This window comes from Meleagris gallopavo, chromosome 8 (assembly GCF_905368555.1).
Source record: "Meleagris gallopavo chromosome 8, MGAL_WU_HG_1.1, whole genome shotgun sequence".
Taxonomy (NCBI): Eukaryota; Metazoa; Chordata; class Aves; order Galliformes; family Phasianidae; genus Meleagris; species Meleagris gallopavo.
The window spans coordinates 5196317-5224292 of record NC_139411.1 but is presented as its reverse complement, the minus strand read 5'-3'; the positions used below and the strand labels follow the sequence as shown (position 1 = coordinate 5224292).

At 40.0% G+C, this 27976-nt stretch overlaps 2 protein-coding genes and 1 non-coding gene across 8 annotated transcripts in view; 2 read left to right on the top strand and 1 right to left on the bottom strand.

The window, feature by feature from the left end:
• The window catches only part of SHLD2 (shieldin complex subunit 2), a 36365-nt gene extending 30275 nt beyond the window's left edge, over nt 1-6090 (top strand). The window contains exons 8-11 of one of the 2 annotated variants that reach the window (XM_010714170.4): nt 26-232; nt 1523-1757; nt 4561-4676; nt 5689-6090. In XM_010714170.4, coding sequence (XP_010712472.2) covers nt 26-232; nt 1523-1757; nt 4561-4676; nt 5689-5861 — 731 coding nt within the window. In that variant the 3' untranslated portion in view covers nt 5862-6090. The remainder of the gene's footprint in view (nt 1-25; nt 233-1522; nt 1758-4560; nt 4677-5688) is intronic. The other variant, XM_010714172.4, reaches the window with a different exon arrangement.
• Nucleotides 6091-8878: 2788 nt separating this feature from the next.
• On the bottom strand, nt 8879-20076 carry SYT15 (synaptotagmin 15). Of its 5 annotated transcripts, XM_010714175.4 has the most exons (9): nt 19927-20024; nt 18700-18811; nt 15541-15739; nt 14804-14977; nt 14262-14557; nt 13205-13375; nt 12636-12756; nt 10683-10859; nt 8879-9424 (listed from the first exon to the last, which is right to left on the bottom strand). In XM_010714175.4, exons 3-9 carry the CDS (start codon nt 15590-15592, stop codon nt 9288-9290), a joined length of 1128 nt encoding a protein of 375 aa, XP_010712477.2. In that variant the 5' UTR covers nt 15593-15739; nt 18700-18811; nt 19927-20024; the 3' UTR covers nt 8879-9287. The 5 variants fall into 5 exon arrangements, with proteins under 5 accessions (XP_010712477.2, XP_010712475.2, XP_085086229.1 ...); XM_010714173.4 differs by lacking the exon at nt 18700-18811 and having other exon boundaries at nt 14804-14946; nt 19927-20076; XM_085230103.1 differs by lacking the exons at nt 18700-18811; nt 19927-20024 and adding an exon at nt 16050-18692.
• Nucleotides 20034-27005, top strand: LOC100543721 (uncharacterized). Its single transcript, XR_004160453.2, has 4 exons — nt 20034-20871; nt 21212-21287; nt 21826-21940; nt 24844-27005. It is a non-coding gene; the product is annotated as an uncharacterized LOC100543721 (transcript).
• Nucleotides 27006-27976: the final 971 nt, after the last annotated feature.

Genomic DNA, 27976 nt, shown 5'->3' with positions numbered 1-27976 from the left:
CGTTTACTTGTTTTCTGTTCTGAAGGTCATCTGTGGGACTTCAAATACCTTCTGGTCCAACACAGTTCTGTCTCGGGTGACTTTGAACTGCACTCAACTCCATGGTCATCCTGTGAGTGTTTGTTTGATGATGACAAAAGAGCAATTGCATTTAAAGAAAAGTTTCAGAAAAGCAAAGCATCCCTTATGAAAGTGACAAATCTCTCAGCGCATTTGGAGGAAAAATGCTCAGGTAAAGTTGTTATACTTAGCACTGTAGTGTCTATGTAGTGTAATACATAGCTAAATAAAATATTATTGCTGTCTTTCTCCAAGTAATTATTTCTTAAACTTAACGCAGTTCTGAGAGCCTGAATTTATTCAGCAGGCTACTGCTTGGTGTCCAGCCTAACTGTGAATGCAGCTTTAATTCTGTAAGCACAGAGGTAAGAAACTATTGCCGTGTGGTGCTACACCACAAATTGCTTTGGAACATATGGAGAAGTACTGCTTCTTGTTGCCCACACCAACTATTGTAATAATGTGATTTGCCTCTAAAAGAGTTTGTGGGATACTCTTTGATTCTCTAGAACTAGAGTAAAACAACTGCTGCTGTTGAAAACTTCAGAAATAACTTAGTGTTAAATGTGCAGAAGTAAAAAAAAAAAATTAATTTCAAAGCATTTATGTATAAAACCAGTGGAAGGCAAATTGTTAAAGCTCTACTTTTTAGTGTCTCTCTGGACCAGGATGGAGGCAAATTAGTTTCTACTTCTAGTTGTGGTTTATATTATACTTCTACCCACCCCACCCCACTTTTGAGAGCAGAGTGTATAGGTGATTTTACCAAACTACCGTGTGGATGTATCAGATCATGGGCTTGTCACATTGTCATATCATAGTATTTTTCTGGATCCATAACCTGTATTTAAAACTTATCTAACATAAGATTGGATTTGCTGGTATACATTGAGATCTATAGATCTTCATGAAATAATTTTCCATTTGTCTTTTGAATGTTTCTATTTCACTCTGTGCAATTACACTCAATCATCACCATTATATTCATCTTATAGAAGCAACTGAATCTTCTCCTAATGATGGTGTTTCTTTTACTTCCACGGTAGATATTCTGTTAGCCACAGAATAATGTTCTTCAGTTTGGCCTATCTCATCTGAAAACTTGTGTTCCAACATCAGCTTTCTTCTGAAAGAAAATAATTTTGATTGCTTTCTGGTACTGATGGACTTTGCCAATTTTTTGCAAATAATTGCATTTTCTTGATATTTATTCAGGCTTTTCTATGTTGGCATTTACTGCAGCAGTAACTAAGAAGGAACTACATCTGTAAATTTTTAGATTTAGTATTAGGCACAATAATTCTTCACTGCAGAATAATCTCTTAAATATGACAATGAGCTTCTAATGAATAAAATTCATAAGGCCTTATTTGTGATTTTGTTTTTGAATCAGCTATACCTGTTCCTTTTGCTTTATCTATAAAACTGATTGCAGTTTTATTTGAAATTGTTGTTTCTATAGGAGTGATCGAAGTGAAAGCCCGTGTCTTACAGCTGAAGTTTACTATTTCAACTGGTCAGTACAGGCAGCTCATCTTTCATGCTGACACTTCGCTGGAGTTTGTTCTGGCTTCTCTGCCTATAATTACATACTCGGGTTGTGCTAAATGTGGCTTGGAACTTCAGGCAGATGAGAACATGATCTACAAGCAGTGTTTTAGATGTTTGCCATACAACAAAGTAAAAATATTCTACAGGTAAACAAGGAAAAAAAAATAATAAAATCTTCTATTAGAGAAGTGAACTAAAATTTTCTTTCCTTTAAGTTCTTGCCCTACATAATAAATTGTGTACTTCAGGTGTGATTAGTCTTCTCTGGTTTTCTAGGCAATTATCGAAGATCAATTCATGAATTGCTATATTAGTTTTATACAAAGAATTCCACCTAATCCTTGTGCAACTTTTTTCCTTCCTTTGAATATTGTGTAACAAGGTTTATCCAGTTCTGTTTCATTGAGTTAGGATGAAGGAGGAGCTTAAGGACCAGAGTAAAACTCCTTGTGCCTCTTCTTCCAGCCCAAGGTTGTGTGTTCACGCATTTTCAAACACATTTTTAAACTGGTGGAAGTAGTACTAACAAATGATTTCAAAAGCATTCTTCAAGAGCAGGGATGTGAAGCTATCAGTAGATGGCACTGTGACACAAGAAGTATGCTTACTTTAAGAAACAAAACAGATCTAGTTGATGTAGAAACACCATTAAGTAGTTTTATTAAACTCATACATTTCAAAAGCCCAAAGTAAATTCAGGTATCATAGCAAAATTATATGCTGCTTTTATCCTACGAGGGAGAATGAAGTGCAAAAAGTTCCATTTTTAACTGAAAAGATTCCCCCACCTCTTTCATAAGATGAAAGTGAATTGCATCCATTTGCCCTCTCACTGAAAAGGAGAGAAAAATGAAAACAGATTTCTAGTGTTTGGATCGTCAGCATTTGAACACATGTTGATGTTGAATGATTAGTCTGTAATTTGACATGCTTCTTCAGGGAGGAATAGGAATTAATAAGCCTAATATAATGTTATTTTAAGAGTGCAAATATTTAAGATACTAAATGGATAGTATGGTAGGATTTTTATACTTAAGAGAATTATGTTGTCTTAAATCTATGGATCCACTTGTGCACATCAATGTAGTAATTCCCTGTGTCAGTGCTATAAATCACCAACTTTGTCACTGAACTTTGGAGCCCAGTTTTGTTCATCTGCTGTGAATCCAATTTAGCATCTAGAAAAAAAAAAGCTAAAGATGCAAGCTTAGATGTGCGTATGTGTGCTTAAATGGTTTTCTTTTATCTGTATTATTGTATGACTGGAATGCTGAACATTTATCTTTACTGAAGTGCTGTACAGTGTGTAAGTACTTCCATAATCCTTCTGGGCTGTGATGATATGAATAAGAGAAGTTAGAAGAATTCCTGAGAACTAAGAGACAAGGAAGAAGAATTTCTATTGAAGAACTTACCTACTATCTTTAGACCACCTTCGTCTTTGGTTTTCAAAGCTTTACACTTCATGTAGTGGTACTTGGTGGTAGCAACAGGCAATTGCAGATTAATTACTTCTTATTCTTTCATATTTTTAATGAGTTTGTTAATATTCAGTGGAAGCACAGCATAGGTGGCAATGATCTCTTTGTATGTCATTCTAAACTTCCAAACAGGTTTTTACTATTATGATTGAGGGTTACTAGTATTTGTGAATAAATTGCTTCCCAAGGACTTCCTTGGTGCTCTCTGAAATCACTGCAGTTTACAGCAGTGGGATTTACTGACACCCCACAGCAGCAAGAATGCGGGACACTGTGCAAAGTAATTAAAGATCAGTAAACATTAGAAGCACCCACTGACAAATACCAAAAAAGGAACTTGTGTTAATTTCCAAATGGTCATACGAGCTTAATTTGTAAGACCATCTCCTCTTTGGATCTGATATTAATAACCACTGTGCTGACACCTCCGTTGAAATACTATGCCAGCTTACATAAATCATGGATGTATTTTCGAGCATTTGGTTTCTTCAGTAATGGCACAATAAGACTGTATATTAGTCTGGTGTTGTTTTACTTTTGTTACATTTTACGGAAATTGAAATGGTTTTTTTCAGTGTTTTCCTTGGCATTTAATCTTAGTGATTGGAAGTGTCAGTGGGAGATAAAGTGCTTGCAAAGCTGCCAACAGATTCTGACAGTTTTAGTTTTTTTCATATAGAGTAGACTGATGAAGTTCCACAACTGGTCAAGTGTAAAATGTTAAATAAGAGCTGTTATTGATTTTTGAAATGCTGTAACTTTAAGTACTTGAATGTGTGTGACTTTGTTGTCATTCACAGAATCACAGAATGGCCAGGGTTGAAAAGGACCCCAAGGATCATGAGATTCCAACCCCCCTGCCACAGGCAGGGCCACCAACCTCCACATTTAATATGAGACCAGGCTGCCCAAGGCCCCATCCAACCTGGCCTTGAACACCTCTAGGGATGGGGCATCCACAACCTCTCTGGGCAGCCTTTAACTGTAATAAAGCATGCATACAGAAAACCTGTGGGTGTGTAAATTTTCCTGCATTATATTTTACTTATACAGGACTTCAGATAACTTGGGAGTCTTACTGGAATGAAAGACTCCTTCAAAAAAAACCTCCCTTTTTCAATAATCTCCCTTATATTTATGCTGTTTTGTTTTTTTTTTTTTTAAAGTCATTTGTTGCAGTTCTCATTCTCTTTCAGGAGAAGAGATTACTAAAGCCTGGCTTTCTGCAGTTGTCTCATAGTAGGGCTTACTTGTAGCTTTAGAAATTATGTTAACATTGTGTAGTGATATTTCGTGTATTTCAAGCTCATGTTCTAACTGTACAGATTTGACAGATGTGTGCATAGAAATTTTCCACTTGATATTTTGGAAGATTGTATTATATTGTATAACTTCAATTCACAAATTTTGCTTCAACTAGATGAAACGCAGCAGCTAATTTTTAAGAGCCTTTTGTTTTTGTACCTAGATCTGCTTTGATGACAGTGGAAGATGGAGGATGTGAGATAAATATACATGTGGTGTCTGAGCTGATGGAAAAAATCTTCCTTAATATTCCTGCAGACTGGCTGAACAGATCAGTAGGTACTGTTCCATGAATGAACTTGCAGTACAAATACTATAGGCAGCAAAGTTCTCAGTGAAAAGAAAATTTTTACTTACTGACAGTTAAGATATGTATGGGATTGTTGTTTTGGATAAGTCTGATGAACATTCATGTGGTATATGAGACTTAGAAAACAAAGGGGGAAAAAAAGCAACCTAAAGACAACAGAATTTTTCAGATAGCAACTGAAACGAAGTTTAGAGTTGAGTAGCAACAGTAATAGGTGAGATTATATGAGTATCTATTATACAGTATGTAACTAAAGATTTGGCCACTAAATGGATTCCTTACATGCAAAACAAAATCTCTTTTAAGCTTTGAAAAATAGCTGCCATACATTGGTCATGTAAATAACTATGAACGGTGTTTAATTTTAATTTCAGGGGTTGGAAGGTCCCTCTAGAGATTGAGTCCAACTCCTTGCTAGGGCAGGTCCCCTACAATAGGTTGCATAGATGGGCGTCCAAATGGGCTTTGAATATCCCCCAGAGAAGGAGAGTTCACAGCCTGTCTGGGCAGTCTGTTCCAGTGCTATGGCACCCTCACTGTAAGGAAGTTCTTCCATATATTTGTGTGGAACTTCCTACACTCCAGCTTTTGGCCATTACTCCTTGTCCTATCACAATACACCACTGGAAGAGTTTGGCTTCTTCCAGTTGCCTCCTGCACTTTTTATAAACATTGATCAAATCTCCTCTCAGTCTTCTCTTCTTGAGGCTGAACAGGCAAGTCTCTCAGCCCCTGTGTTGTTTCCATTGGTACATCTTCATTTTGTACATAACTTACAAGTGTTACGATTCAACAGTTGAGAGAAACACGTTTGATATTGTTTTCTTAAGAAAAAGGTGAGAACCAAATAATGTCTTATTTGGATGCTAGTTTATTCTTCTGATAATTCAGTGTAGCTTTCATAAAACTTGAGGTAAAACTTGAATGTTAGGTGGTATTGTGAAAGTTAAGAAGTAAATTGAATTGTTGTGTCTTTTGCAGTGCCCTCCTCGGATATAACCTATGGCATGATAGTTGCAGATCTGTGTCATTCACTGCTAGCAGATATGGAAGCATCCTATTTGATGGAAATCAGAAGCCATTTTGTGCTAGATGAAAACAGCTATCCTTTGCAAAAGGACTTCCACCTGCTAAATTTCCATCCTGATCTTTGAAGCATCAACTTTTGCAGTGACTGAGTAAGAGACTGTAAGACATGGATTGCAAACCTAAGGAAAATGAATTAGCTCAAGGAAGCAAATATTTTAAATATAAATAATCACAAAAGAACGGGTATGGAATATGTGCTGATTATATATAGTATTGCTGTAAAACTTTGAAATTGTTGTAAAATAAATGAATATATACGTTTTTAATCTTAATAAACTCTTGCTGATATCTCAATTTTCTTCTCTCTGGTGTTATCTCTAGTGTTGAGACTGACTATTTTTCATATGGCAGATTGAGGAAGACAATTGAAATGCAGTAGCTTGATTTTAGTCACAGACAAGATAAAAGAAAAAGATCACCAAGTTACAATTGATTGTTTTTGTGCTTGCTCTCTGTTGTGAGTCTCTTAACAGCAATATTTCTACTGTTCTGCCTCAGTGGTTTTGCTGCTATTTTCTCTTGTAACATCTGTCTGAGGATCTAATCTTGTGTAGCTAGAAGTTGTTGCAGTAATCTCAGAGGTTTCAAATAATTGTAAATGGTGCGTTCTTTTAAAGTAGTTCTTTAGAATAATTACATTTAATGCGTTTAGCTGTAAGGTAGCAAATAAATACGCATAGTCGCATTGAGCCAATTTCAAAATTGGTTACAGCCAATTTAACACAAGTTTCTCCTAATTCAATCAGATTTAGAAATTAAATTGATTCTTTTTAAGGTCTTAGAAAATACTATCAAAATACACTTGTCAAAAGATAGAATAAATGATGACGTTACCTGACTTTATAAAGCAACAGTCTGATAACTATTACTCTGAAAGTGATCAGATAGTGATCAATATTCTATTCTGATGTAAATTATGCCTCCAACTAAGACTAATTGCCTCTTATTATCTCTCTTATTGAGACAAGCTGTAAGGTATAAATCATATTTTCTATATTCTTTTAGATTGCATTCTTGCATATCTTTACCTGTGTTGTTCTCAGTTAGTAAATGTCTCTACATAACATTTCAGCTATCCACAAGCTTCAGACACATTCTCAATAATATAGACTTGATTAAAAAGAGAGCACCTACCCTCCCCTTAAACCCTTCTGTTTTAATCCCTGGCTATATTCTATTAAAAAAAAATTCCCATTATTTTATTCCATCTCTGAATGTGTGACTCTTATCTCTTACGACTAAAACTGCAGTTTTCTGAAACTTTTTCAGATGAGTTGCAATGAGTGCTACCTCACTGTTCATATTTTCACCATTTGTACCTCATCCCATCTATACTTCACACAGCACTCCCCGATTCCAGATTGTGGGTTACTTAGTGCTGGGGGAGAACATACAGAAAGAAAGAATAATTTCAGTGTTTGTATTTGTTTAAATGAGGCGTAAACATGAATATTAATCTGGTATGGATTAAAGTATTCCAGGAGTTCTTTTAATAAGACTTAGGAAAACCAGACATCAATTATGTTAGAGAAATTCTAAGATTGTTTAACATCCTGTTGCTGTGCAGCCTCATTAGGATGATTTGATAGCTTTGGAAGGAAGTTGTGCCATCTGGATTTGCTGAACTATGTGCATCTAACTGCTGAGTTCCGTGTATTGTGGTTGTGTTGCTGGCTGACTTGGTCCTCATTCTCTTCTCATGATCCTTTCAGGTCCCTCTCTCACTCTTAATAGTGTTCCTTTTTGAAATCTGATTTGTGTCATGTAACAGTGTAGTTCAACGTCAGTTTAATTTATTGTAATGCTGTAGCTTCACTGATCTTTGCTTTAGTAATTTTTTCTTGGAAATTGTAAGTCCCACTGCCTTATGTTTTTTACTTTAGACTTCTTTCCATGCATTCCAGATTGGAAGTCACTCTATCTTTCTGTCCTACTGTCTGGCATGAGTTCTCCTTCCCAGGAGCCATCTGGTCCATGATCATCTGTAATACTGTGTTGCCTTTCTGTTATATCAAGATGCTGTTTTTAGAGTGTTTTGTTAGGAGCAGGTAGTCACCAAATAAATGCATCTGGCCTCTCAGTTCTTCATTTAGGGGAAGGAGGGACTAATAGAGCTCATTCGACTTAGAAGCCTAGTGTAAGAATAATTGTAATTAGCAAAGAAGTTATGGTAGAGTATGACGTACAGATAAATGTTCTGGTTGAGTAGTGGCAGGGTTTCTTCTCTAAAAAAGTAACTTTTAGAACAAAAGTGTATTCTTCGTTTCTGCTGTAAAACAGGCAAATTGCTGCTCACTACTACTGAAAGGGATTGTTTTTCTATGAGTACACGATAGCGTTATTGTAGAGCTTTAGAAATACTGAAGTTTTTCAGTAGCAATGGGAGTATTGAGAAGAGCGTCACATTTCGTATAATCTTACATCTCTTTGCTGCATGTTGGGTGAGGGCTTTCTGTGCTATGCATCTTAGTGTGACAATAGCACTGCATTGTAGTGCTTTGATTAATCATATCTTTTTCATTACTGGAATAATTGCTGTGCAGGAAGAGTCAAAATGGACCTTTTTCATTTATTTTGCTTGAGAAACATGAAGTACGCTGGTAAGTCCATTTAAATATTCTTTCATTATTTTTGGAATTTAATACTGCATATTGGCTACACTTTCTGTGGTTTTGTAGTTAAATTTAGGTTCGGGACAGTATATTCATTTGATGGAGATACGATATTTTAATATTTGATTAAATTCTAACAGCTGCACTCTTATATCCAGTGATGTAGCAAGACAGACCTAGAATACCATTTAATGTTTCAGATGAGTGATCAGGTGAAGAGGAGTATTCTATTTTAACAGTTCCTCTCAGGTATATTTTCATTGGTTGTATTTTCCTGTAGATGTTGAGAAATTGAAAGGTTTTTTAATATTGAATTAACATAGTATCTTGTTTGAAAGGAAGTTGACTTTATAGAAATTATGGTCCTCTTGAAACATAATTGTACAAAATGCTTTTCTGCAGTAGCCTATCTGGTTTATGACTGTAGGGTGTAAAAGGTGTGAAGGTCAGGACCCTAGTGAACAGTCAGGAAGAGAAGAATTGTATTTATTTTGAGAGAAAGTAATTGCTTTGAATTACGTTGCAGAACAGTAATTTAATTAGTGCAGGAAACTACCACTAAAACAAACATAAATTCTAAGGGCTTCCACCAATTGACTGAGTTTTCCATGTAAGAATGTCCATAGTAGGTCAAACCTTAATCTGTGCTCTGTTTCCAGCAGAGAGATATCTGAGGAGACGTACAAGGACAGGTTGGGGTTGGGTTCCAGACTGCCAAGGACCAAGTCTTCTGATTGTGTTTGGAGAAAGAAAGAATATACTTTTATTCCTGCCTGCGTAGGAGTGTTAACTGTTCAAAGATTTTATATCCTTTATCATTAGGTTTTAAAAGGCAATGAGAGCTTCTCCATTTGTTTTTTGTCCATAGACTAATGCTGTTTAAGTGCTGTAGCAGAGAGCATGCCACTGTTTAACCAGCTCCTTAGGCTTGCTGATCATTTCATTCCAGTGTTCTAGTTCTTTGCCTCGGCTGTACATGTATGGCCCAACTACAACACGCCCCAGCACATGTGATTCTGAGGGGAAAGAAAAGCAGTTAGTAATTAACACCCATGAGTGCTTATCTGGAATATACATTAGAATATTAACCTTTATTTCTCTAAGAAATTCATGTTCTGAAAACTATGTTTAAATACATTTCTTTTTGCCAAGGAATCTCCACTGGATCTACACTGGAGAGTTCCCTAGTTTTATGTGCTTCCTAATACTGAAAGTGGCTATTTGGTCAGTTCAGACCATGTTGCCTATGCTCTAAATTACAATGAGATTAAGGCACACAGTTCTGTCTGTCTAGATCCTCTACCCAAGTGTACTGTTCAAGTGTGCCCTAGTTTAAGGCACTGACAAGCTCAGCAGGAGTTGTATGATACTCTACCTTGGGAAATAACAGATCTAGCTACTGAGACATCAGGTGGGAGTCAATACACGGGTTCCATTTCATGTTCTGCCACCAGCTAACTTTCTGCTCTGGGATTAAGCTGATTGTTTCTTTTTAACTATGTAGCCTCGGATGGGGAAGATAATTTCAGGATTTTTGTAAGGCATTTCATCATCTGCAAGTAAAAAATGATGAAAGACTCAAACACCGATCCTAATCCTTGTCAATCCTCCAAGTCAAACCACCTACCCATAAACTCATCTCAATTATTATTATTTTCTTTTTAGATCAGTATGAATCCAAAAAAGAGTATTAATGTTAAATTACTGAGATCAGATTGGCACAAGGGAGGATTTTGCATTGTGAGCAGTAGAAACACTGAATTCTGATTTGCTTCTCTAAGCAGAACTCTTTAATGGATTCTCTGATAATTATTAAAAGGTGTCCTCAAGCATTAGACTTTCCGCTAGGCAGGGGAAATGTTTGTAATCTTTCTTGTATCCCACTGCCTGAACTGCTGTGATAATTAAAATTACTGCTCATCTTCCAAATATTGTAAATGGCTTCAAAATTTTGGAGATGGGGATTTATATGCATAAGCATTCACAAATGATAGTTGTATAAGCTTGTTTCCTTAGAATACCAGAATGAAACAAAAATACAGCAGTTTGTGTTCTGATAGTGACTAGCCTACAGTTGCCTTTTGCTAAATTTTTCTCTTCTGAAAGAGACATACACTTACTGCAAATAAGTTGTTCTCCTTTTTAAAGAGAGCAAATAACACTCCAAAGCTTTTTGATATTATATGATTAAAAGTTGATGATTTTGAGTCCCTTCCAGGTTTAATCCTCTCTGCAATGTAATAAGAGATTTGACAACTGTAATATGTAGCTTACTTTGTTCAGTGTTCTGGAGCACAGATAGACTCAGGCTTGCTGCATCCAGCTCTGTCTGATTTGCCTTGAAACTGAAGGATTCGTTATACTCTGGATTGGGAGATCCCAGAACAGCTGCTGTCTTTTTACTTCTGACTAACTTATTATGGTTCATTAATGAGACCTTGACATAGACACCTTGTAGGGGGAGAAAGGAATAGATATCAGAGGCAGTTAGGAAGGCTTGAGCAATTTTTTACTTTCAGGAGTGAATGCCAAGTATAAAACTCCATCATAAATGATTGAAATGTATATGGCAGTATGGTAATGTGTAACATTAAGCAGAGAGTACACAGAGGGTGCAGCTTCACCCTGCCCTTTCCAACGCAAGAACTGTTGAAAAGAGCAGTCAGGTTCTTACCCGTCATCCTTGATCCTACATTCCTGTACCCTCCTTCCATCTGATGTTTTTTTCTTTAAACTACTGATAAACAAACCTTTATTTTCATGTAAGTGGTCACAGTTGATCTAACACAAGGGTGGCCCTGTAGGCTATACTTGGATAGATAGAACTGATATCTGATTTCTGATAGAACTGTATCTGTTTGGGGGGAACTAATTCTCCTATTCAGTGAATATTGAAAAGGTACTATCGATGACTTCTGGTCGTGATATGAGGAATTTTGTAGAAAATCTGTAGAAAAGAGGAGAACAATTTTAAATGGTCTCTGCTTTGTCGTCTTGGAAGTCACAAAAATGGTGATAGGGTGGACAGGGTGACAACAAAATACTTTTATGCTTTCTGTAGGGGACCTGTACTGTATTGTGATCTTACTCAATCTTTGACAGGGAGATTCAGAGCAGACTAAAATTACCTCAGTTGTGATACTGTGTTTACTACGCCCTGCTATTCAGTTCATTAAGGTTCGTCTGTGTAACAAAAACAATCAGAAATGTCAGGACTGAACCAATGTTGGCAGGCTCCTCGTGTCTCCTGGTTATTTCCACAGATCCACAAGGCTCTCACTACTATTAAGAGTCTGCAGGATATTACCTGAGTGCTATATATGGAAAAGTGTAACTATGTAAATTGTTCCACACAATATCTAGCTTTTAATTACTTCACTACTTCTTAAAAACACACTTAATTCACCTGAATTTAAAAATAAATTTCTTCCTATGGTCTTACGCTATGCATTTTCTATCGAAGATTAGAGCCCTGTCAAGAGCTTCTCATTCCTGTTTCTGTAGGATTTGCTAGAGAATCTATAAACTTATTTAGAGGTTATCTCTGAAGTCAAACATGCTGGTAACAGCTTGTTCACAAGAAACCTTATGGTTTGTGATTTGTCTGTACAGAGAGAACTAAACATCCTTTAGCTGCTAGATACTATTTTGCACTTACATTGTTTAGTTTCAGAGCCCTTCACTAAATCACTAAAGTTCTGGGCACAACAAAATTTGTTTTCAACATCTGAGGCCAAAGGGCACTTCAGTAGGATGTCCCAGAGAAAAAAACAAAAAACAAAAAGCAGTGCAGGAAGGGCTAACCATTGTGATTCTATGCCATGGTCCTTGAAACAACAGCCAGGCCATCCTAAATTGGGAGTTTCCTCCAAGTTCAGTTCCCCCTGGGATAGCTGTTCAGTGCAAGCAGTTGTTCTGCAGCCCTTAACCTTTTGTCATTTGCCTCAGGTCTTTTCCCTGGGGCAGCTGTTAATTCTGCACTGGAGTGCAGCAAAGCAATGATTCTCACTGTGTTCAAACTATTAAGAACCAAAGCCAAAACACAGCAGAACCAACTTATCAAAATCTAATTACCTCAGTAACAAAATACGGTTTGTTTTCATTCAAACGGCTCTGTTTATTCGTTCTATTGAGAGTCACTCAGCATAAAGCTGGGTGGACTAATGAGGAAGGAACAAATTGGAGCAGGAATTCGGGAGCTGGTAGCAAAGAGGAAGTGACACTTACTGGCAGCACGGCTCTCATCCTGGAGCTTTAATCCCCTTGCCCTCAGAACCACCACAGTAAGACGACTCAGGTAGTCGTTGTAGCTGAGGGAGAACTGGATATCGCCGTTCTCTGAGGGAGTCTTGGAAAGCGAAATAGCATTCATCAAATGTCTGAAAAACTTGTCACACAAATGAATCGGAGGAGGGAGCTGTTTCTTCATGCTAGTGCTTTCTGCTACACCAAGGCAGTGAATAGCAATGGCTTTTTTTACGCTGTTGTGACATTTGATAACACCGGTTAATCAGCCTTCCTGAATCTTCCTTCCTCTTGAACTTTCTGCTCTCACAATTTCAAAACAGAAGGAAATAACATTAAGTACTTTCTCGTGTGACTCTGAACAATTGGATAATGCCTGTACAGCTGCTTTTGGGCTGCAGGTTCATAAGAGAGGAACTTGAAATCCAAATAGTTAGCAAACTGCAGCATCTGATGTATTCAGTACAACACATTTCTATCTTACCGTACCCTTCCAATACTTGCAAGAGAAGAGAAATTGAACAATGCCAAGCAGCCTGGTGCGTACCTACCTCGAGGTTTTCTTTCTCCAGATCTCTCCATACGACTACTTTGCTGTCATCAGTTAAGGTTTCATTTTTCAGTGGGAAGATGACTTGGCCTAGGAGGTGGTGGTGCTTCTGCTTATCAACATGATAAACCAAAAACTTCAGAGTCCTCTGAAGCAATGTTTTACTGGAAACCTGTACAGGAAAAGGAGGAAAATAATAGTTAAGCTATCTGAGACTTTTCCATGCAAGCATAGCTTCAGAAGAGGAATTTCACAAAGAGTGACAAAAGTAGGTGGAGATTTTCTTTGGTTATTTCAAGTCAGCACTCTAAATTTGCCCAAAATTTTAACTATGAAGGAATCTGAAGATCCAAGGTAAAGCAGTTGATTTGTTAAAAATGCAGAACTAGCAGTTTTTCAACCCATGAACATCTAGTGCTATGATAAATTCACTTCTAGAGACAAATGTTTAGAAGTCTGTGAACACTTTTAGTTGTCCGAAACTTAAATTTCCTTGGTTTTAATGCTTGTTCTGTGAGGGGCATGGTTTAGTGTGTATAGTGGTGATGGGTTGACAGTTGGAGTAGATTATCTTGAAGCTTTTTTCCAACATTAATAATTCAATGACACCTGCGCAAAGCTGCTTGCTGCAGAAGCCAAGCTTCTAGTTCTACAGCATTATACAAATACTGTTCCAGACACCTCATGGGTTCTAATTTCTAGTCTGTTTTCACTGTAAAGAAATTAAAAGCTATAAAAACCTCAATATAGGTATTCATTGGACATCTAGAGCTGCTGGGCTGCAATGCTCAACCACAGTTCATACTGGGGTTATCCTTCACAGGACAAATTCTGGAATCCTTCACTTGGGTATAGACCACAAGTAAGGCTGGTTCTGGAGCCACAGACTTGGGTAGGTAGCCTGGAATCTCCAGAAGGCCTAGTAATAAATTGCACCTCCAGTGAAAACACTTGTGTCTTGGTAGAAGTATGTAGAAAATTCATTTCCACAAAATGTGCTTTAGTTCAGTAAGACAAGATTTGGAAACAAAAATCTGCTTCATCAAAAGTACAGGTACCTGGAAAACAAAGTGTTCATCAAACTGCGGATTAAGGGTTTTACGCTTTATTTTAGACTGCAAGTAGCGTCTTTCATCAGGCAGCAAGTAGATTTTCACAAACGGACTGCAGGAGTCAGTGGGAGGCTGCAGCTTTCTGGCTTTTATCAAGGAGATGAGGAGCGTTTCTGATGCTTCCTTATATTCTATAGAGAACCAGAGACGGCCGATGTTGCCGTCAGGAAAGTCGGTCTCACTCTTGTCTTCTGGAAACTTGTACAGCTCTGGGTTAATGGTCCCTACAATGTAAGCTCCAGCTTCACAAAATAAAAAGCATCAACATGTTAGTTTCAAGACTGTTGTGGGCACTATTGTAACCATTGCTGTTCTAAGGAAACCACATTTATCCATCTTTGCATAATATTCGGATCTGAATTACTTTTCCCTCAAATCTGGGAGTAGTTGTAGGCTTGTACTGTGCAATGCAATGTCTGATGTGCCTTCAATGAACATGTTTCATAATCAAGCTGCCCTTCCAAGAGCTGTATTTTTGAAATTCATACCCAAAGAATGAAATGACGACCGTGGCCCAGACTGGGGAGTCATGCAGGAGTTACTGTCTTCCTGAATTTGTTCTTCATTTGTCAGGTTAATCCAGTCTCGCCCATGCAGTGTTGGTGGAATTATAAACGGAACGCTTTTGGATCTGCTCAAGACATCAACAGCTACTGATTCTTCTAGTTTAAATACAGAAATCAAACTTGGTAATAACAGTGATATGGTTACTTATCTTAGATGAAAATAAATAAATAAATACAGAGAGTCACAGGTGGAAAAAGTAAATATCCTTGTTTGTAAATATCCGTGTAATGCCTGGAGGTCCAGCAAGGGACCTCGGATCTGATGTCTTCACAGATCCTTCACCCCTTTCTTCTCTTTTACAATTAATCTTCCAAAGAAAATGAAGAACTAACTGCAGCTTGTTTTAGAGCTTCAAAGCCCTTGGTAAGAACTAAGAGAGTTTCCTTTCAGAACTGAAGTCCTAATGCTAAGATTCTGTATTCTATGTTTGAAACTACCAGGTACAACACGGACACCTGGGCCGTATTTGTCTACGTAACAGATAAAGCTATCCATACAGCAATAAAGCTCATCTATACTACTTTTTACATAAATTACAAATAATCATTGCATTCATAGTTTTAGAAGAAAACAAAGCAGAACATATATATTTAATCAGATCATAGCTGATTTGAATTTTGCCAGGTTAAAGTGTCTACTTTAAAAAAAAATTATATACCTTGTGCTTTTTGGTTGAATTTCAGAAGATGACTGATCTTGCAAAATGGCATTCACAGGTGTTGTTTTGACGGGATTAGGGAACTCTTCATAAGAATAAATAAGGCAAAACTTCTTCCAGAGCAAGTATGCAGTTATTCCAATGAGAACAAATAAAAGGATCCCCACTATTACACTTCCAGCAACAGTAACTACTTGTTCTGTACAAACAGAAGCACACAAAACATGACAGCAGGATCAAAGTTATGCACCTTTTGGAGGGAGATGGGAAAATTAAAAGTAACATTTTCCTTTACATTTTAAAAACATTCTAAAACGTTCTGCTCAAGTGCACTCTTTTGTCTTTGGCTGTATTGCAATATAACTCCTGAAGATGTGTGTCATCAGCAGCGAAAGGAAGTGTTCAGGTATGTTAACAATGACTGCAGTGTAAGAGTCGACAGATGGGGGAAGAACAACCCAAGCCCTAGTCCTTACGTATCCTTATTTTCCTGTAACATAAGCACTTACCTTAGCATGGCAGAAGTGCTGGAGCTTTTGTAACAGAAGAAAAAGAAAACCCAGGAGCACTTACATACAGGAGGTACTACTACTTTAGTTTGTTTTGGTATACCAATTCTTCATCTGTGAGACTAGTCCTGGCACAATGAACAAAGCAAAGGTCAGGATGTTTTTCATGTTTCCTGATTGGTAAAGGCAAACTTAAGTATCCAGTACACACTGTCTCCGGAATCCTGATTATTTCAGATAAAATCAAATCTTGCATTACGTGGGTTTTCCTATATTTTTTTCCAATGAAACCGGAAACTTAAGAAATTAATTAACAGGAATATAAGGAATTGCGTTGCGAAGATTTCTTTTTAGGCCAAGAGCAGACAGTTGATAGCGAACTTCAGTTCATTGTCTTACGTTTGCTGAATATCCTAGAGTAAAATGCCGTAGAGACAACTTCTGCACTGCAATTTACACCAGCTTGCCTTGGCCCAGCTCTGAGCTGTGCACTGACACATGGCTAGGTCTCAGCGAAGAATTGATCCTCTCTGACAGTGAGCCCGAACTGCAGAATTCTCTTTTTCTCTATACTGATGGGAGATGAATTCGGATCAGCTGAGTACTGTGCAGTGACTGAGCTTGGCTCTCAGGGTCTCCTCTGGAATCGCTGCGACAGAGCCCTGGTGTTCTCTCACAACTTACACTGACTTTCTCTTCTCCGGTTTTAGGGTGCAGACTGGTGGTTGAGAGTGAGATCTGAACCTGCCTTGAACGTTGGCTGCCACCAGTGAGTCATTTCCTTTTCAAATACCAGAAGGCAACCAACTGGGTCAGGCTTGTCCGTGTCTGACCTAAGGATTGTGAGGCTTAGGCTGGAGTGCTTTCTAGCTCATGGTTAAATGTTCTGAATGGGAGAGGTTCCTGACCAGAGTTAATGTAAGAAATAATGTGGGTAGGCTACGAATTTTGCTTTTTGGGAACAAAAATGGAAATCCAGAAATTCATAATTATGCTTCCCTCCTTTATCTGAGTCTTTAATGAGTGTCATGTACTATACTGACATCTAGATAGAAGAGCTTGATTAAAATCTACCCCACATTATCCGCTATCTCATACAATTCTGATACTGTGTGGGCAAGCTGAGGTAGTCTGCTGAGATGCAGCCTCCTCAGGAGGGGTCTGTAACATCCAGCAATAAGTAAGGCTCAGAAGAATTGGAGAACTGACTGCAATTTCACATGGCCTTCCTGCACTACTTCCAATAGGTAGGGACTCTTCCTGATTGGATCCCAGTGTCCTGGAGCACAGCAGCACCTGGGCTGCCTTTCTTTCTGGGCAGTCTTCCCAAGGTAAGAAGATGGCTGCTGCTATTCCATATATTCATTAGCACCAAGGCATTAACTCAAACTGTTTTCAGCACCTCTCTGATTAAAGGTTCCTGCTTTTTCATCTCTTTTCTAACTATTCCTGTTGCACCCTTTTTATCCGTGCTTCTTTTCTCAGTCTCTGAACTGTATAAAGATAGCCATAAAGCACCCATAACCTGTATAGATACGACTCATCTGGTAGTGGTGTAAGTATTTATGCTTTAGTTTTTCTGTCTGTGCTTGGCACATACCTTGCAATTAGTCACATGGCATAGCAGTAGAAATAAACACAACATAAGCACAAGGTATTCAGTCACTCGTGGTAGCAGTTTGGAGTAACAACTTCAAAACTCGTAGTATAGGAAGCAAGCTGCAAATAAATGTATTGCTGATCTTTTCTTTGTTACCATGTTGCAATGGGTGATATGGAATGTCCTTGGGCTACAGAACACTTATGTAAACACTCTGCTGTAAAATTAACCTGGCCACAGTGCCACCAAGGCCTTTTTCCCATCCTATCTCATTTTCCTGCCTTTGGTACAATCACAAGAGCCGGCTTTTTTTTTTCTTCTTTTTTTCTCAGCTCCCCCCCAGGTGTGTTCCCTTAGCTCTCTGCAGGCATTGGTTGCCTGTGAGCCCTCTTGTCAGCTGTGTATCCAGGCCCATGGAGCAGCCTCCCTGTTCCTGCCTATTCTACAGCAGTGAGCACTTTGCTGTGCCTTCTTCCAGGCTGGATACACTTTGGTATTTAGCCAGGCTTATTAGTGCAGTACTTACTCTGTGGAACATGAAATGAGTGCCCGTTTGATGTGGGTTAATATTAACATGAGGACAAATCTGGTTGTGCTACACTAGTAGCTCGGTTTTCCCTTATAAAAATGCACAGTATGAGGAAATATCTAACAAATTCAGCCCTGAGCACAGAAATCATAGAATCACAGAATGGTCTGGGTTGAAAAGGACCACAATGACCATCTAGTTTCAACCCCCCGCTATCTTCAGGGTCGCCAACCAGCAGCCCAGGCTGCCCAGAGCCACATCCAGCCTGGCCTTGAATGCCTCCAGGGATGGGGCATCCACAGCCTCCTTGGGCAACCTGTTCCAGTGTGTGTGTTCATAGGGCATGCTCAAGTGTGTCTTCAGACAGGCAGCCAATAGATCTATAGCTTAGAAGGCCTGATGCAGAAAAGTGCTTTAATTTAAAGCCAGTGAAGGTAAATAGAAATGAGTGATTTGCTTCATAGAGGTGTTGTATCAAAAATACAAATACTGATGGCTGGTGGTTCAGCTGTCTGGTCTACCTTTCAGATGTTAATATTTCAGCGAGCTCAGCTGGGCTCTGTTTAATGTGTGTCGTCTCCAATCCCCAGTCCTTAATGCGTCCAGCAGCAGTCCTGTGTTCTCCTATCACATCTGTCATTAAGAACAGAAAGCTGAGTTGTGCTGTGATGCAGCAAAGTACAGCAGCTGTGTCCTGATTTTGAGTAAAAGCATCAGTTCATCATTTCTTCTTTCATAAGTTTGATGTCATGAATTTGTTCAGTGCAAAATAAGTATTTCTGAGACATTCTCTGCCAGTGTGTCCAGTTCTGCTGGTTTAGTTATTGCACTCATTTCAGCAAAACTACCTGGGATTTAATGAGGGTAAGGAGCATTTGGCTCATTTTCTTTAGTTAGTTCATCTTATCTGATCAGATCAGAAACAGAACCAGTGGTTTAGGGCACAATGTAGCACTGCTTACAAAGCCAACCACTGAAATAAGTTGAATCCATTGTGTGCCAGGACGAAATATGTATTTTCTAGAACATCTACCTGCCACTGTGAGCAATTGATGTATTGTGTTGTGCTGTGGCATAGGATCGTGACAGCAGCCGTGGAGCCAACCTGCTGGCACTACACTTCGCAGTGGGGACGTGTGTATGCTGCTTGGGGTGCTGACAGAGTCACAGAATGGCCAGGGTTGGAAGGGACCTCAAGGATCGTGAATCTCCAACCCCCCTGCCACAGGCAGGGCCACCAACCCCCCCCATTTAATACCAGACCAGGCTGCCCACGGCCCCATCCAACCTGGCCTCGAACACCTCCAAGGATGGATGGGGCATCCACAGCCTCTCTGGGCAGCTGTTCCAGCACCTCACCGCTCTCTCTGTAAAGAACTATGTGCTGACAGCCTTTATCACAACACAGAGAAACACTGGTGTGTACCTTGTGCCTCTTTGGGTCTGGGCCCCTTTTTGTCTAGCATCTGTTTTTAATAAGCTTTACTCAAACTCCTCTGTAAGCCGTTTGGGGCGGTGGCCAGGCACTTCTGCATCACAACTTTTAATCCCCATATAAACACTCAGGTTTATCAACATTTCAGCTATTAACACAGGCAGAGCTTAAGCCGAATGCTGGATTGACCCATTTGCTCAGGTGCTTGGGGGCAGCCCCGCTGCTCTCGTTGCCATCTCCTCGGCAGCTGTGGGCCGCTTTCCTATCTCCCGCCTCCCCCTGACCCCCGACACCGCTCCCAGCCCTTACTTACCAGGCATGAGTGCTTGGGCTCCTCTCGCAGCTCGCCTCCATCTGCCCCGCCCGCGGCTGGCCGGGAGCTGCCGCCCCCCCGGGGGCCTGAGAACGGGCGGCCCCGCCCCGAGGCCGGCTGACCACAAAAAGCACCTTGGTGCTAATAGTCTAATCTTTTACACGCATAATAACTGCAACCAGACAGATCTTAACTAACACATTCACTTGTACGTCGTGCAGGAGTACTTCTTCATCCTAACTCCTTCCGCCTGCCAGTGTTGGCCTCTTAGCAAACGCAGTAAGAATCTGTACCTTCAGTTTAATGTGTGCTTTGCAGCAAGGAGTTGGAGGTGACTGTTCCCCTTTACTCTGCCCTTGTGGGGCCCCATCTTGAGTACTGTGTCCAGGTCCGGGGTCTCCAGCACAAGAAGGATGAGGAGGCGTTGGAGTGGGTCCAGAGGAGGACAGCAAGGATGCTCCAAGGACTGGAGCACCTCTTCTGTGAAGATAAGCTGAAGAAGGAAGCTGGGCTTGCTTCTCTTGGAGAAGAAAAGGCCGCAGGAAGACCTCAGTGTGGCCTTCCAGCACTTGAGGGCAGCTTATAAGCAGGAGGGGGACCGACTTTTTGTGCTGTCTGATCATGATAGGACAAGAGGGAATGGCTTTAAATGAAAAGAGGAGAGATTATGATTAGATGTTAGAAAGAAATTCTTTACTCAGAGGATGGTGAGACACTGGCACTGCTGCCCATGGTGGTTGTGGGTGGCCCTGGGCAGCCTGATCAAGTGGTCAGCAACCCTGCCCATGGCAGGGGTTGGAACTAGATGATCTTGAAGGTCATCTTTAACCTAAGCCATTCTATGATTGTATGCATTTATGCAGCACCGTTTTAAATTTTGCAACTACAAACCACATTTGCTGTTCTTCAGGATAACCACCGACACATCCTAATTTAGGATGCAGAGTAAGTGATGCTGAATTCTCCCTTTTTTAATGATTTTTGTAGTATTAGCTATGAGAACAACGAGTCAGGCCCCCAGCTATTTCTTGCGTATTTTTCTCTTCTGTTTCTTTTGTTATTAACTCTGATTGCTTATTTATACAGTGTTTTTGGAAATAGTCATTCTCAGGGAATAGTATAGCTCATGATATGGGGGAGGTACCAAATAGTCCATGATTCTACTGTGTGTTTGACACCACTTTGCATAAGGGTGCTTTCTTTACTTCAGTGAAGGTTGGTTGGCCTTGTTTAGTGCAGTGGAATGAAGATACTGCTTTCCTAGCTGCTCTCTTCTAACTTGTAGATGCCTCCTAGCTTCAGCTCAGCTGAAAGTGAGATGGAAAACGCAGATGTGATCATGGAGGAAATGTGTAGAAAAGGTATGCTGCTGTAATGTTGCTCTTAAAACTTCTGAAAAACAGAAGAGTTTGAAATGGATAATAATTTGTTAAGGAATTGTGGTTAAATGTCAGAACATTCAGTCTAAGGAGCATTCTATAGCAGAACAGCTTTCTAAAATGTTCTTTTTAAAAAGATGTTGTCGCCATGCTCCTGAGACACCAACCTAAGTAATGCACCTGTTTGCAGCCTTTATCTTATATCTTACTACTTCAGTTGGATAGCTTTCGGATGTTTGCTCAGTGTATTTTACACCACTGAGTTTCCAGTGAGGTGGATTGCATAGAATTACTTAATGCTGTTTGTGGGAGGAACACCCCGTGGCAGAGGATAGAGAAATACTTAGAGAAGATGCTGCTGTAGAATCACAGGCACCAGATTGTTAAGTAGTGCTGGCATAGTTCAGTTGCTAGATTCCCTCTAACATGTGGTCTCTGCTGTAATTTATTAACATTCTTAACGTTAGATCAGATTTCTTTCAATGAAAAGATTTCTTTTATTATTTTTCTTTAAATCCAGGCATTTTAAGTGAAATCTATTTGAGTTCTCCAGCCATCTCCACCACTTCCTTGCACTTGTGAGTTTTGACTTTCACATTGGTGGCACCTTCAGCTAGAATGACTTCTGTACAGAGGTAGGTTTTCTTTCCCAATTAATATGTGGCTAATTTAATTCAGACTAATGTTTCAATCAGGGACATAAAGGACACGAATCTGTGGGGAGCTCTAACAGCCACCCTCGCTGCAGCAAATAGATTACATCAGTATACAGAAGTATAATGGTGAATGGCAAAATTAATCAGGACTTAGAATTTCTATAGTACATTTTATTCACAGTCTCCCAAATTGTGCACCAGCCTTAATTACTGGTAGTTAACCATCGCAAAAGCATTTTGACATAATAGTTATTGTTAACATTATTTTATAGATTGCTTAATAACTGGAATTCCTCCAGATTCACACTTGTGTACTGGAGATAAGAATTTCTTCCCACAATCTGCTATTGGCCTTGAGCTGACCTCTAGTTCTTGGCTTTAGCGAGCTATGGATATGTGAGTATTTTATAAAGGAAGATGCAAATGAAAAATCTAGTCTGTCATAAAATATCCTCTGGTGGATCTGTTCTGGGAGCCATTTGTTGGTTTCCTTTCGAAAGAAAAGTTGGGAGTGAAAGAGAAAGAGAGCTGGGACGTCCAGAAGGGATCCAGTCCCCCAGAAATGCTTTCTTTCAGCTTCGCTGTTGGCAATTGTTGCCTTGAAGCGCTCAGAATGTCTCAGGTCATGATCCAGAACTGCTCGCAGTAGAACTGCAGGTATGAGGCAGTCAAGGCCAAAATGGGGAATAGGAGAAAATCTTCACCAGCTGCCACGTGTGCTGCCTCTAAAGGCACCTAAGAGAAAGGCAACCAGACAGAGAAAATGGAGAAGCTGAAACCTAACACAGGAACCCCACTTTGGGTTCCAACTCTGGTGTTTCATCTTGGCCCAGTGAACCCCCTGAATCTGTAGCTAAACTTGATGTTCCCCATGGAGAGATGGGCAGAATTCTCATTGGACTTGTGCAAACCTCCCACCTGAGTCTATCTGTCCCATCAGCTTCTTTCTGAAGCAGAACAGCTCAGAGGTGCCTGTGAGCATGTGAAAAACAGGGCGTGCTGTGCAAGACAGATTTTTCCATGCTTTGATGCTCTTCTATTGCTATATATTTGTGTCCCCGACAGCCAGGAGCACAATGCATTCACTGTCTCCTAAGGGCCTTCTTAAAGATCTTTTCAGCTGCGTTACAGTATGCCTAAAAATGTACATAGTCTGCATGTCAGGGCTTCTATGGAATTTAGAATGTTTCTTTTTCTGCCTTGTATTTTCCTCTTGCTCTTACTGTGCTTTAACAACTGGTTATTCCTAATCCTATTAGGAATAGCTCATCCTCCTGCTCAAAGTTGGGCTTTGGTGTGAAAGTGAAGCAATGCAGTATCACAAAAAGCTTTTTTGAAGGTGACTTCTCTGCATTCTGTTTCATACAGAGGAAAAAAAAAAAAGTGAATATATGCTGTTTAAATGCATTCGCTTATTTTACAGTAAGAATTTTGGAGATGGTGTGTGCTTTGTTGTAATGTGTTTGCATGGCATATTTTTGCGTTGAGAAGGTTAACAGCTGTTGCTGTTCTAAATAAAAATCAGTACAAAATGTTCCTCTAGAAAGGCATTTAATAACAAGCTCCAAATTCACAGATGTTGTGCATGAGGCCTACAGGGGCTTCTTGCAGAGGAGGTGGCTGGGGAGCTCTGTGTTGCTTGATTTTAGAGCTTTTAAAGGCAATGTCTGCCTTCTTGTTCTGGCTCTTACACCACTTGGCCTTGGTAATAGAAGTCTAAATTGTGTAGCTGGGACAAGGCCTTGCACGGTTACTTGTGTACACATACAAAATGAACCCCTTGCCATATCTTTGTTTTCATACTTTCCTACACGTATGATGGCATAGCAATTGCACTGTGTGCAATGCAGCCCCAGTGGGTACACTGGAAATGTACAACTGTGAGCAAAAATTGATCTTTCTTTTGGGGAGCTTGTACAATTGGAATGAAACACTGAAATCTGAAGATCTATGGCTTCTGTAGTTGTTTCTGTAGGCGCAGTCACCCAGTGACCTTTCTGTATATAGCAGTGGCAGATTTTCAGAGTCTATCCCACACATTTGTATTTAAAAATAATGGTAAGGTAACAGTGCCCAAAATCTGAGCAAAATTAGTGAGATCTGGAGGATCCTGACTGGAGGGGAAAAAGGATAAAGTTTTCATGTAATTAAGTCCTAATGGTATGGAGTTCAGTGACGCTCCTCTGCAAAGCTGCTGGAGGCTGTGGGCCACCTGCAGCTCTTTGACTCCATCTGCTGGGTTGCAATGTGCAAACGGCTGCACAGGGCTGTGCTGGGTGACTGACCCAGCTTTTGGCTCTGACACGGATTCAGTGTGGTCACAGGATGCACTGGGAAAGCATCGTAGTATATAAAGGGGCTCGGTATGAAACGACTCTGTGCCTGTCCTTGTACTGCATTTGCCACAGAAATAAAGATAAGGAAGACCATTCACAGAATGGGTGGTGCTGTACAAATAAATTGTATGCACCAAAAATAAGTTATGACATCTCCTAAGTATCATTGATACAATGGTATTTGGCCCTAAATGCATGTAATTCCGTGAGATATCAGTGGGCTCTGGTCTGTGTCGGAACCCCCTGTTTTATTAGAACTGAAATCAGAAATCAGTCACATGGGCAACATCACAGAAGTTCACATAACTTCAATTGATGGGGGGGGGCGGGGGGAGGGGGGAGGGGGAGTTCATTTTGATTCAAATAAAAAATCTAGGCTAGAGCTTGGCCAGCCAAATAAATGGGAGGGGGGGGCAAAAGAAGCAGATGTGGGCAGGCTAGCAGTGACTGAACCTGCTTGCTGCAGCCTGTTGCACACTGCCTGCTCCCACTGCTTATACTTTCTTCTCCTAGGAGGCAACCTAACCGTTTCTGTTCCTTTTCCAGCCTGAGGTCTGGTGGTACAGCGTGACTTTGGAAATTCTAATCTGAAGGACACCTGCCTGCTGTTATCCAACTTATTATAAAACTTGGATTGTGTTTACAGAGAAGCACATTGCTTTTTAGGACCCGGTACTTTTTTTTTTTTTTTTTTTTTTTGTCCTACCAACCTACTTTTTTTCTCAGAGAGAATGAATGAGGGCTCTGTGAACATTCTGTTTGTGTATTTGGCAACTAGGGGGCCAAAGGATGGGAGAGAGTTAAAGATTTTCTTTGGATTCCTGAGACCTATGAGTCAGTATGTCCACGAGCAAAGGTTACATAAACTAATGGATTAGAACAAGATTTAGTTGCATAAACACTGTTACTGCATTTCAATCCATCACAGAGTCAAACCTGCAGATTATTGTGGGCAGATCTAGCCTGAGGCTTACAGTCCTTCTCACTGAGTTCTCTCTGGCACCAGTCTAACTTGAAATGGCATTGTTTCCTTGCTGTGTGGAGTTGCTTGGAGATCTGTGTGTACTACCTTACAGGTTTTAGTTGTGCACGCCATATTTCATGCACAATACTGTTGCTCTCTGTGTCTTATTTGGAATGTCATCCCTGTTATATTGGTTGCATAATTGTTCTCTTTCATTTAACCAAGGATCGCTCCTGTTATGAGGGTGAACCAATAAAGGCAGCCCCAGAGACTGTATCTAAAGCCTCTTCACATTCCCCTGAATATCCAGAAGCTTCTGTTGTCCGTCTGTCTTTCCGTCATGCTCTCTCCCCACACATCCTGATCTCTCAACTCACCTGAGGGATATCAGGCTGGTTTAAGAGTGTTGAATGTTAATCTAGAGGGCTGCCAGACAACCACACTGTGATGATTCTGAGCCGAACTGCTTGCGAATATTCCAGGTCATATGAGAAAACAATACCTTTCTTGGGGCTGCACAACTCTGTTTTTTTTCAAAGTGGTTCAGAGTGGGAAATTATGTTCCAAGCTGCAGTTTTCTTCTTGTACAGTGTTTTCCTTGGTACTTTCCCCAGCTTCTTGCTGATACTGTTTCCTCATTTTACATGTGGAAACTGAGGCATAGAAGTTCAAATCTTTATTTAGATGTCTGACTGCCATTAAGCAGAGCCAGCTGTCTCGACAGCACTTAGCCCCCAATATGAGCTACAGGTCAGAAAAGACACCAGTACTTTCTTTTTTCTATTTGTTGTCCAAAGACCAATTAATTATTTGACTCACATTTGTGAAAGGAAACTAAGGACCATTATTATATACACTAATGTGCTTTTGAGAAGACTTCAGACCTAAGACATATAATAGAATAAAATTACTGCCCTTCTCAAAGAGTAATGTTTTGTCCTGTTTGTTTTTCTGCTCCCTGTTTCTTTGTTTCTGAGAATCCAGGCGCCTAACAGAACAGATGGAAGATTTGCAATAAAATGGAGAGTGGATCTAAACATGTGATTACATTCTCAAAAAGGGCAAAGCTCTTGTGGCATGAGAGGCAGCTTTAAGCTACCTCAGAAGTGGCTGGAAGCATTTTTGCTTGGTTTTGTTTGATTGCTTGTTTGTTTTTCACAGTGGGTTTTTTTTGTGTGTGTTGGTTTTTTTTTTCTTTCTTTCTTTTTTTTTTTTTCCATGTGTGCTTCTATTTAATATTTTTTTCCTGCTGGATATTAAGCAACAGTGGAGAACAATGGTTATGCACAGGGGGAAGTGAGATCTGGGCAAAGCAGAAGTGAGAGCAGAGTCCCTTGTTTTAGGATGAATTTCCTGACATGAAATCTTATGGTTTACACAAAATATGCCTAAAAGAGGCATCTTGTTTGCATTCTTCATAATCAATTGTTATTCTATTCCTTTGGTAAAACAAAAGGAAAAGTCTTTGAAACAGATGAGATTGCTTATACCAGCAGGCTGCCTTCTAAACTGCCAAGGCAAAATCAGGGTGAAAGAGCTGCTCTGCTTTGTTGAGCAAGCTGCTTTCAAAACCAAGATAGGGAGAAAAAAAAGAAAAAAAGAAAAAAAAAAAAAGTAGATGCTGTGTCTCTAAAATACCAGTTTTCACACTACTAGAAAGCCTTGAAAGCTTTCGGAAAGATTAATCCCCCAGTAAGAGTACCACATCTGTGCTGCTCCTTGGAAAAAATTGTCAGTAGCATTACAGCATTATTCCCAAGAAGCTTGAATGTAGGTGACCTGCCAGATTTCATAATTGACCTTATGATGTGAACAGATGAGATAAACCCAACAAATCATCTTTCTTTTCACAGACATAATAAGTTAGAGAGGCTCATCGTACTGGCCACAGCTGGGCTGGCCTTTGGGACACTCCTTTTCCTAAATAATTCCTGGACATGGAAAGATGCTTTGTAGCTCTCTTTTTAAGTTAAGCATATATATATATATATGTATATGTATATATCATGAATTGCTTTCTTAAATAGAATGTCAGTATGTGTTCAAACGGATTCTGTTGGTAAATGTCAGTGCTTTTTAACATCTTTATCAATGACATCAATTTTTGACAATTGATCAATTTTGACAATGACAGAATTGAATGTGCCCTCAGCAAGTTTGCTGAGACACCAAGCTGAGTGGTGCCGTTGACACGGTAGAAGGAAGGGATGCCATTCAGAGGGACCTCCACAGGCTTGAAAGTTGGGCCCTGGTGAACCTAATGAGGTTCAACATGGCAAAGTGCAAAGTTTTGCACTTGGGCTGGAGGAATCCCAGGCATCCATACAGACTGGAAGGAGCGGTCCTTGAGAGCAGCCCTGTGGAGAAGGACCTGGGGGTCCTGGTGGATGAAAAAATTAACATGAGCCAGCAGAGTGCCCTTGCAGCTTGAAAAGCAAATGGTACCCTGGGCTCCATCAGAAGAAGGGTGGCCAGCAGGGACAGGGAGGTGATTGTCCCCCTCTACTCTGCTCTTGTGAGGCCCATCTGGAGTACTGTGTCCAGGTCTGGAGCCCCCAGTACAAGAAAGACACAGAGCTGTTGGAGAGGGTCCAGAGGAGAGCCACAAAGATGATCAGGGGACTGGAGCATCTCCCCTACGAAGACAGGCTGAGGGAGCTGGGCTTGTTCAGCCTGGAGTAAAGAAGGCTGCGGGGTGACCTCATTGCAGTCTTT

Excerpts from the sequence above, each read along its gene's own strand:
- SYT15 (XM_010714173.4), bottom strand. Across the intron at positions 13,376-14,261 it reads ATGAACACTTTGTTTTCCAG|GTTTCCAGTAAAACATTGCT; the intron begins GTACCTGTACTT and ends TTTCCTGTACAG. Across the intron at positions 9,425-10,682 it reads GCTCCAGAACACTGAACAAA|AATCACATGTGCTGGGGCGT; the intron begins GTAAGCTACATA and ends CTTTCCCCTCAG.